Genomic DNA, 11,611 nt, shown 5'->3' on the forward strand with positions numbered 1-11,611 from the left:
AGTTTTAAATTCATCAGCGAAACTAATTCTTCATTTTACATGCATTTTCAGAGCGCGCCTTTTCCGCCGGTCTTATGCACATACCATCCACCATATCTGTGGATCGTTTAGATCCGAATAGCGATGAGTCGTTGGACTCACGTCTGCAAACACGCAACAATTCCATCCCCAATGGGGTGCTCGCCGAGGAGCTGCAACCGCTGAATTGTGGTGGTGGTGGCGGTAGCACAAACGGTAGCTATCACTATGTGCCACCGTCGTTCACAGTTGGCGGCTCAGCGATACAAATACCCTCGTTGGCACTCTCCACAAATCTACATAGTATTAATGAGAAAACCAATTCCGGCAGCAGCAGCAGCAGCAGCACCAATAATCTCACCATTAATCCCACCACCACCACGCCAAATACACTCTCACCAGCAATGGCGGCGAGTGCTACATATAATAATAATAACAATAACAATCAAGATAGAAGTAATGGTGGCGGCATCAAGAAGACACCATCAAGCGGTCGACGCTTATCGATCAAACAAGATCAGCTATCGGTCGATTCGATTTGTTGATAATGGCGGCGACAAAGTGTCATATGTTGGTGTTTCTTGAATGATTGTTGTTGTAATGTTGCGTGGAAAAGCAAGGAACTTTTTTGCAAGGCATTGACTGACCGTATTCATTTGTCTGCCGCGCAAGCCGCTTCGATTGCAAATAATTTAATTTTTTCTTCGCCTAAAATTAAATTACAAAACATTATTGATTAATATTTAATTAAAATAGTTTCTTCCATATATACAGCTTTAATTGTAGTGGAAAGTCATACGCGCAACTAGCAGTAGTTTTAGCAAAAAGTAAGTTAATATTAGTTGTGAGTGAATTGCAGTCATGTGAGCAATGCCAATAGCAGCGCAATTTGCTCAACGTTTCAGCGTTTCGTGAGCGCTACCTCCTTAGTTGTCGAATGGCGGTTTGGAAAGAGCATAAGTGTTTTCTATGTCAGTGAAGAGTCGGTTTGAAACGCGTCGTAAGCAAAATTTGCAAATCGCCCCGGTTTACAACTCAACGGTTTACAATTCAAACGTTTACAACTGAACCATTTACAACTCAATCGTTTACAACTAAACCATTTACAACTCAAACGTTTACGACTCAACGGTTTACAACTCAAACGTTTTCAACTCAAACGTTTACAACTCAACGGTTTACAACTCAACGCAACCGCTTACAACTGAACCATTTACAACTCAATCGTTTACAACCGAACCGTTTACAACCGAATTGTTTACAACTCAACCGTTTGCGAATAGCTCGACGCGCTACACGAAGAAGTGTCGTTATACAAACGAAAGAAGTCGTCAATTAATCCAACGTTTACGCGTCATTTTGTCCATTTATACCATTAATCCTCGTTTTCAGTGTTGTATTAAATAAGTTTTGTTGTTGGACGCGAGAATTTACTATTATTGTAATTATGATTTTATTTCGATTTATTATCGGGATATGCTTATGCATAGGTTTTATGTTATGTAGTAAGACAACAAATGTTTATGAAAGTTTCATTTTTAAACTTTTAAAGACAACATTAATAAATATACACAAACAGTTAGAAAAACAAAAAAAAAAACATTTACACACAACAAGGTTTGCATATATACGAGGCGTGCTCAAAAAATAAAAAAAAAATAACGCGAATTTTCGTTTTTGGAAAAAAAAAATTGATGCAAAAAAAAATAAAAAAGGTTCTTTAAAAGCAAAACTCTGCAGAAATGAAAGTTTTTTTAACATACTTTAAGCTTCTAGTGACCGTATTCAAGGTAGTTTTTAATTTTTTTGATTTAGACTGTTGTTTTAGAATTCCTGCAAATTATTTTTAAAATTTTTTCCAAACTAGTTTAAGCCTACAGAGCAATTTTAAATTTACTTTAGTATTTAAGCTTAATAACTAAGTGCAGAAAATTGGTATTTTTTAAATATAAATTGTAAGAAAGTCGGTTTTACAATCATGGCAGAAATTGAGCTTTTAAAAAATGCAGAAATGTTATGTAAAAAAAATCAAAAAAACACAAAGCACTGTAATTGTAATATTGAAAATTGTCAAAAAAAATGTTCGGCAATTCAAGTCAATTATGTTCACTTTACGAGACAAACACGAGTTTATTAACCCTTGTGTTGCTAAGCATTAAGGAGGTTAAGTTTGAAAAAATCAATAAATTTTCAAATTTCGATATTCGATAGTTCATACTTTAAATAAAGCATGCCTGAATTTCAAATACATGCCCGAAATCGATAAATTTTCATATTTCAATTGAATACTTAAAATTAAAAATGAAATTCAAAGCTCGCACATTTCAAATTTAAATTTTTATTTTAACACGCCTCAAACACATTTTGTGAAGTTTAAAATAATGCAAATACAAACAGTGTTGCATTTTTGACAGTTCACTAAAGCAAACTCTATGTTACCGTTACACACTTAACAAGCTGTCATACACACAAAGTCTGAAATACGCGTTTGTGGCGCAGGGTGAACGTATTTTGAGCAGCAAGAATTGAAACGAAAACAAAAGCAAAAGCAAATATTTGAACATATTGTATTACACATGAAAAAATGAACGCTCAATAAAGGTGAACGGCAGTAACACGAAACGAATTTAGCAGTTAATGGAGGCAATTACAGGCAACTACAAAGATATGCGTACATAGCGAAACAGCTGTTTTTGACAACCAGTTTCAACGCCTAGTAAATAATAATAAATAATAAAGTATGCTATATTTTTAAACACGAAGGTTTCAATTAACTGTCCCAGAAATGTATTTCCCTAAACTATGTCTGTATGTATGTTTAACTGAAAAGTATATTTGACAATGTTGATATGATAATAAAAGTTGGCTGTTTATATAAATGTACAAGATTTACCAAATAAACAAAAGAAAAACAAATTACGAATGAAAAAACGAAAGAACACTGATTTTAAAGATTTTAAAGCAAGATATTAAAGCATTAACTCTATAAGAATCTGTCCATAGATTTTAAAGAACCCATTGAGTATCAATAAAAAAATATTGCATATTGCCAAAAGAGTTTTAGATGTGTATATATGTATATAATATATGCTAAGATTTTTCAAAAGTCTATTATGAATTATACATACATATATTTTTTAAATTATACTACTATACTTGTACAGTTAGGGCAAGTTTCTGCAGTAAAAGGCCAAAAACACGGAAGTATTACTTTTACACATGATAAATTATGTGTGTATTTATGTAAGCAAAGACAAAACAAAAATTAAAAAATAAACAAAAAATTTGAAACATATTGCAAACCAGTTGGAAAATTTGAATAAAAAACGTTTGAGCGTTTTTATGTGAAAAAAATTAAAATTATTGTCGTGTTTTTATTAAAAAGGAAATTAATACAATTTACAGTTCGGCACTATTAGTGCCCGTAGACATCGCCAGAAGGTGCATGGCTGCGAAAGTCGCTATCAAACTGAGGGAAACTGGGTTCTTAAAAGAACACGTATCTGAAAATTAGGATATCCTCACACACTTTGACTTCATTCCGGTTCACTTAGATCATGGTGTCGCCAAACCGAACGCTGACGGCTCTTTCTCTGTCCATATACCGACGAGGAAGCTGTAGATGGGAAGAAGCCGTTGGAGAAGAGAGGCACAAAGCTTCTTTACGGGTAGGCCAAAGCTTAGTGGGACGGTTGCTGGAGGGATTTACTGCCAGGAGCTCTCTACTAACTTCAGCTTCAGACTTCCTGATTATTGCAGTGTCTTCCAAGTCTGCTCCGGAGCGCAGGCTCTTTTAGAGAAGTGACCATTCACTCATATATGTAGCAGGCGGTTGGTTGAGGAGTGCTTAACCTCGCTATCAATAGCATAGAGTGTCTTTGTGATAAGACTGGTATGGGTGCCAGGATGTGCTAGCAAGGAAAGGCACCCTAGAACCGCTATCGGTAGAATGGGAGCGGGTCGGTACTCCCGTGTCCTCTTGTGTCCTACTACTAGATAGCTTGGCTTCGCGGAAGCTTGAGCAGCTCTGTCGCAAAAGCTTTTTGGTCAAAGATCGATCGTAGGAGATCTAGCGATCTCTGTGCACTCAATAAGGCTAGCATCTCCCTAGTTGTGGGGCTTTTAATAAGCTATTGCGCTATTGGCGTCCATGCTGTAAGGTTGGAAAACTCACCAGACGCTATTTGCATAAGCTGTATGGAATAAGATGAGGTGGAAACAACGCAACACTTCCTTATTGACTGTCCTGGTGGGTCAAGAGGTAAACACTTGTGAGCGCATATCTTCAGACACCTCACCGAACTAACTTAGCGTTCTGCTAATTTATAAGTTCGAGCACAGGAGTTCTTCTTTTCTATGGCTTCACAAAGGACTACATATAGCAGTCCACGTGTGATCTTCGATTGGCCATCTAACCTAATCTAACCTACCAGTTAAAGAACATAAATTTATAGCTCTCGAAGTAAGTACTTTCAGTTTTGTTAAGAGCAGCACAGTGCCACATAGGTGGTGTTGAACATGAAGTGGTATAATAGACTGACATAAAAAATTATTGAGGATCGAATGAAATAATTACAGTTTGAATTTCAAGCGTTTATTACATTTTAATAACAGAGCGCCCTCTTAATTAATTCTATTCAAACGGATACCTGTGTTACAAGCGTTCAGCGAGGAAGTTTTCGAAAAGAGTTCAAACATAGCGGATGGCGAAGCAACACCAAATGTACACGGTAAAATATTTCATTTTCTACAAAATGTCAACTACTAAGTAACTACAGCACTTGAAAGTCGGAATTTGATTTCTAATTATGTATTTATATTACTATATATTATATATAATTTTTTTCATCTAATACATATTTCTTTCAATGATTTCAACGCTTCCTAAACAGCTATTTCATAACAACTGTAACAGTGGCAGTGACATTTATTGTACGATCACTTTACCGTATTAGTGTTTTGCATGATTTTAGGCGCAAACTGTCGATCGCTTTTGATCACTGATTTTGTTCTCGACGTCAGTGGAAAATTTGTTATGTGCTTTTAGGCGCAGATTGTGATGAATTCAATATTTTTAAAGAGCTTCGGTTTGAAAAGTTTATATTATTCACTATTGAAATACGTTACAGAACTTATAATTTATGTGAGTAACCTTATCGTTGTCGTAAATAAACGTTTAAGAGCGAAAAAAGAGGGAGAGAGAGAGCACTCAAATCTTTAATTCACTATAAATGAACGATGACAACCCGGCAACTAATGAGCAATGTTTGTGAGAAATAAGTTCCAAGCCAAAAAAAAAGTATTAGAGTAATGAGAGGTGAGGGGGTATTCTAGCATAGAAATTTGAAATCAATTGAATTTTTTTCATAATTCGAGATTTAAGTTATTCAAAAGTAATAATAATCAATTTTTGTTTTTCTTTTTTTATCAGGTTTTTTGAAGAAGTTTCACCATAATGAAAGGGGTATTGGAAGTAAGTAAAAATGGTGGCTAATGTCAAGTGGGGAGCCTTTGCATTAAGAGTAGTGAAAGTATTGTTATAAAATTAGGGGACATGCCAGGACTTTTGCCTACGTTTCCATCAATTTCTGCCTTATACAAGTTTTGATTTTGCAGATTACTTTGTAAAATTTTGCTTTTCCGGTGATAGCACGATAGCAAGTATTTATATGCTTGTTAGTTTCCGATAATATTGGAGTAATTAAATTAAAAAATTTAGTTCACGGGTAAATGATATTTCAAAGAGTTGAATTTTGCTAACTTAGTAGTACTAACCTTAATTAGTATGCCAAATATGAGCGCGATCTGTCAACCGGTTTGTTTACAGCAGCTGCTTAAGTCGTTACACCTTATTAGTACGTTGTGATCTTTACAAAGGACAAAAATATTGAACAAAGAATTAGTCTCAAATTTTGTATTTCTAACCAAATATCGTGTGCGGAATCAATGCGAATGTTGGAAAAGGCTTACGTTGATTCAGTTTTATCAAAAACAAAAGCCTACGAGTGGTACAAAGCCTTCAAAACGGTCGAGAGATTGTTGAAGACATATGTACCTCATTCTGGACGACTCTTCAAATGTTGAAAATATTAAAAAAGTGAAGGATATGGTGCTTGAAAATCGTCGGGTAAGTGTCAGAGAGATGGCAACAGAGCTTGACATCTCTCGCGAGTCCGTTCCAATGATTTTGATGGATATTTAGGGTATCAAACGCGTTGCTGTTCGACTCGTTCCGATTAAGCTAAATTGTTTTCAAAAAGAGTACGGTAAGCAGCTCTCATGGACATCCTTAATTGTGCGAGTTCCGTTCCCGCATTCATGGAGAGCATTATAACTGCCGATGAGACAGGGGCTTATGAGTTTGACATGCAAACAAGTCAACAATCATCGGAATGGAACTTATTTTCAGTCGATCGAACAGATAAAACAAAACTCGCTGAAGGAGCTGAAGGTCACCCAAAAGGTGCTTCTGAAAAGTGTTTCAAGGACTAGAAAAATCATTGGCATAGGTGTATTGTAGCTACTGAGGATTACTTTAAAGGCGACAAAATAAATATTGATAAAAAAGTAAATATTTTGCGTTTAATTTACAATTTCCAGGTTTTTTGCCATTCGGATATATGCCTAGTTTCAAACAATTTCGGTTTTATGAACTCCACACCCAGCCCAAGTGTTCCACAGATAATCTTGTTTACGTCAGGACTTGTTTTAATATTTTAAGTTTTGTATATATTTAAAGTTTACATCGATTTTGATTATTTAAACTGGCCGACAGTGTTTATCACGATTTCTTTAGTTGACTTAGCTTACTGAAAATATTTACACTGATGAAAAACATGCGCTTTTGCTAATTTAATTCGCAAATAATTTTGTATCAAAAACTCTACATATGTGCCCGCAATATACATATATATAAATATTGATGAATATATATGTATATCGTACTTTGAGGCTTGTTTTTCATCCTAAGTCACCGCTAATTAATAAAGAATACTCTAGTTAGATTAAAAATAAATGTGCAATAAGTATGGCGCTAACAATAACAACAGGATAAACAACAAAATTGACTGCTTTGAAATTGTTATGTAACTTTAAATTAACATCAATCTCGGCATAGTTAGAGGCGCTGGAATCAATAGATAACTCAACTATAATGGTTATAACAGCGTAACTAAGTTTGGTATAATTGTGCGCAAGAGTCTTATGTTGCTGATTTTGCTGCTAAAAATGAAATTTTGTTAACTTATCCTCGTTATTAAACAGTTGCAAGCAAAGTGAAATGAATCTGAAATCGTTACGGAATGTTTTTGGTAGTTTATGTTTTTTGCGCTTAACTCGATTGCTGCGCTTTTCACTAAATGTATTTAAATGCAGGTAAACAATATTTGCTTAGCGTGGCAACAAGTGGCGTTATCGTCAAGGAGTTTGTTATTATTAACTGCTTCTTCAAATAGAAATATTCAATTAAAAGCTGGGCGTGAAAATCTATATATATATACGTATATATATATCCTTATTTGAACAATACATTTGAAAAGTGTCACTAACTGACATTCTTATTATTAGCAATATCTGGACTTTGGATATAACTATAAAAATGTTTTTTTAAATTTTTGGATTATGAAATATTTCTTTCGTGAAATTGAATGGAGCTTAGGAATTACATAATTTGAAAAATCGATATTGTTGGCAGGGTTAAGAATTTTGGTATTGAAAAATATTGGATTAAAACCTATTATTTTTGACAAAATTAGCTTTTTTTTGGTTCAACATTGTTCCATTTAAGGGTGATATTCTGCGTATAGCGACTCTCTAACTTTTCGATACCATTTTTGTAGTGCGATTTGTGCTTTACTTCAAAATATCGCTCAGAGTCTGGGATCACCTCTTCATTTGACTAAAATTTCTTCCTAGCGAGCATTTTTTTGAGATCTGAGAACAGGAAATAGTCGCTGGAGGCCAGATCTGGAGAATACGGTGGATGCGAAAGCAATTCGAAGCCCAATTCATAGGCTTTTGCTATTGCTTTCACTGACTTGTGACACGGTGCATTGTTTTGGTGAAAAAGAACTTTCTTTTTCTTCAAATGCAACCGGTTTTCGGTGATTTTGTTCTTCTTATGGTACAATAACGCTATGTAATAGTAGCTTCTATATATTCTATCTTAACTTTTTTAAAGTTATTCAAAATTATTCTTTGGGACATTTCAAAATTTTCTTCGATAACTTGCAGCCAACTGCTGGTTTTTCCCGTTTTGAACGCCATTCTTTTGGGACGGATGTCCATTGCAATTTTTTTACATTTGGAAGTGCAATGATGCTCACGAGTCATGGTTTCATCCATTTCACGTATCGCGCAAAAACATCTGTTTGAAAGCTAGCTAAATGGAGAAGGCGAAATATTTCTCACCAGGATTGTGCGTTGGGTTTGGGACAGAACCCAACACCAAGTTTACGCCAAGTAAAAAACACCCCAAATGAAATGAAGAAAACAATCAAGGATGAGAGACACAGAAGCTACGCTGGCTGGGTCATGTCGTCCAAATCGATGAAAACACTCCAGCTCTAAGAGAATTCTATGGAGTATAGGCCGGGGAAACAGAAGCAGAGGAAGACCTCCACTCCGTTGAGAAGACCAGGTGGGAAGAACCTGTCAACACATGGAATCTGCAATTGGCGCGAAACAGCGAAAAGAAAGAAAGACTGTCGCGCTGTTGCTAACGCGGCTATAACGGCATAAGCGGTGTCTGGGTGAATAAAGAAGAAGAAACTTAGAATATCAATCCTTAATGGTTCATTTTCCTGGGGTAGTGCCCGGAATCTGGTCATTCAGTCAAGTTTTAGCTTAAACTGTATTTTTTCCTTCAAAACACAATATTTTATGAGCACCCGAAATTTCTTTTCATCTATTTTTTATTACAATAAATGAAGTATTTTACAAAAAATTCCAGGAATTATAGAGTATGTTTTGTTCAAAGATCTTCTTATAACAGGTTTTCAATCTTATGGCATACCCCAACAGTTGACAACAAATATTTCTATTATTCATATCTACATCGTGCAATCATTCGAGTGCAGAGTTCGTGCCAGTGGTAGCTCGGTTTCCGCATACGTTCGGCAGAATTCAGATAAACAATGATTGCGTGGATTTTGTTGTTGCCATCATAAAAACATATTAGCAGCCGGTCGCATTTCTATTGTGTCAAAAGTGCCACACAGCAATCATAATCCCCTGCGGTTAATGCTGTGACACTGATTAACTGTTTATTCAATTAACACAGCTAGAAAGTACAATAGGCGTTCAGCGCGTGGTTGTCGGCACCTAAACGAAAGTTTTGATTATGCTGGTCACACAACAAGACAAGTGTACGAGTATGTAAGTACATGGGTCGAAGAGATAAGTTGCTGCACAAAGTGAAATTCCTTCTTACGACTAATCTTTAATGCTGCGGTACTCTTAGGTGCTGGGTACTAAGAACGGAAATATTGTAGCTTTTTATTAGACCCTGAATAGACATTATAGAATCATATAATAACTTGGACAGCTCATCGTTCCATCGACCGTGGTATTCGACGTTGCCAATGCGCAAAGGACCATAAATTTTACGCAGAACCTTTCTATCGAAAACTCGTAACACCGACTCATCAGTTGTTGTCATCGTCCATGCCTCTGCACCATATAGCAGGACGGTAATAATGAGTGATTTGTAGAGTTTAGTCCTTGTTCGTGAGAGAGGACTTTAATTCTCAGTTCTCAATTGCCTACTCAGTCCGAAGTAGCATCTGTTTGCAAGAGATATTCTGCGTTGGATTTCGAGGCTGACATTGTTGTTGGTGTTAATACTGGTTCCAAGATAGACGAAATTATCTACGACTTCGAAGTTATGGCTGTCAACAGTGAAGGGTTTTTGACTGTATGCTTTTGATACTGATTATTGAAATTTTGAAGTAGAGAGCGGAAACTTACTTATTCTAGAATATATTATATCCGAATTTGATATGTCAAAGTTTTCATTTCTCATAATACTACATAACTATGGTTAGTGACTCGATTCTGCTGAGCACAAAGAGCCCTTCCAGCTTAGAATTATAGTTTCCTGCTTGTTTGCTCGAGCGATTTATACGCTAGTAGTTTGAATATTGCTACAAAAACAACAATATATAGGTATATTAGCCCTTGCGCCTTAGATTTATGGTCTTCGCTTCGACAAGCAGCGCTGATATAATATTTGTGGCTATATTAAAATGATATGTGTGTATGTATGTACAATAGTATTAATTACTGAAAGCCAAAGCTTTGATGCGATTGTCGAACTGCGGTTGAATTGAACAATTAGCAACTATGAAATATACATGAATTTATAAATAATATAAATCAAAGGGAAAGCAATGAGAAATATCTGTAGTTTCCAGAAAGAGGAGATTAAACCCTGATCGGCATATAATTTAAGCATGCCTCGAAGTTTGTAAAACCCGAAAGCAAACGTCGGTGACCCTAAATTGTTTGCATCGGACTTCTATAGGCTCTGTAGCTGCCACACAAACTGCTCGAAGAAAATAAATCTATTTTTTATTTGTGAATAACATTAAAGTTTCAATGCGATTTTTTTATTATATTGGATAGTCGAAAAAGTCTTTTCGTATTTTCAATCAAACTTCAACTTATTTTTTTATATTTATAATGAACCAAATATGTAATACGAGTATTTGGTCGACCACTTTAATAAACCAAATATGTACCATTTTGGACGACCACTTTTTGCCATTTTTCCGCTAGAGACATTATTTCATCAGTGTAAAACTTTTCTGGTTTCTTGACGAAAAACAGCGACCAGTAATTTACACAGGCTTCTCTTGAAGTCAACTTTACTCCATTAAGGGAGTTCTGCATTGACCGAAACAAATGGTAGTCCGATGGTGCAAGGTCAGGGCTATATAGTGGATGCATCAAAACTTCCCAGCCCAGCTCTCTCAGTTTTTGCCGAGTCTAGCGTTGTCCTGATGGAAGACGTAACCCTTTCTGTTGATCAGTTCTGACCGTTTTTTTCGATAGCTTGCTTCAATCTCATCAGTTGTTGACAGCAAAATGTAGAATGAATCGCTCGACCAATTTGGAGCAGCTCATAGTAGATGATTCCTTTCCAATCTCAGCAAACACTCAGCATAACCTTTCGAGGCGTCAATCCTGTCTTTGCGACCATTTATTGAGCTTCACCACGTTTGGACCATGATCTTTTTCGCACATTATTGTCGTATTTGATCCATTTTTCGTCTTCTGTTACCATTCGCTTTAGAAATGGTTCGATTTCATTTCGTTTCAGCAAAGAATCGCAGATGTTAATTTGGTCCATTAAATTTTTCACAGACAATTCATGTGGTACCCAAACATCGGGCTTATTTTTGTAGCCAGCCTTTTTTAAATGGTTCAAAACCGTTTGATGAAAAAGGTTAAGTTCCTTAGCGATGTCGTGGCTGCTTATGTGACGGTCTTGTTTAATCTTTTCAATAATTTCGTTGACTTTTTCAACGACAGGTCGACACATCAAAATTTCCAGAACGAAAGCGAGCGAACCATTGTTGTGCTACACGAACTG

At 35.8% G+C, this 11,611-nt stretch overlaps 1 protein-coding gene across 10 annotated transcripts in view; it reads left to right on the forward strand.

Annotated features, from left to right (window-relative positions):
- The window catches only part of LOC126767739 (G protein-activated inward rectifier potassium channel 3), a 93,571-nt gene extending 90,199 nt beyond the window's left edge, over window positions 1-3,372 (forward strand). For all 10 annotated transcript variants that reach the window (XM_050485322.1, XM_050485323.1, XM_050485320.1 and 7 more), the window contains one exon: window positions 52-3,372. In XM_050485322.1, the coding sequence (XP_050341279.1) occupies window positions 52-563 (512 nt within the window). In that variant the 3' untranslated portion in view covers window positions 564-3,372. The remainder of the gene's footprint in view (window positions 1-51) is intronic.
- The last annotated feature ends 8,239 nt before the right edge of the window (window positions 3,373-11,611 follow it).

This window comes from Bactrocera neohumeralis, chromosome 2 (genome assembly GCF_024586455.1).
Source record: "Bactrocera neohumeralis isolate Rockhampton chromosome 2, APGP_CSIRO_Bneo_wtdbg2-racon-allhic-juicebox.fasta_v2, whole genome shotgun sequence".
Lineage (NCBI taxonomy): Eukaryota > Metazoa > Arthropoda > Insecta > Diptera > Tephritidae > Bactrocera > Bactrocera neohumeralis.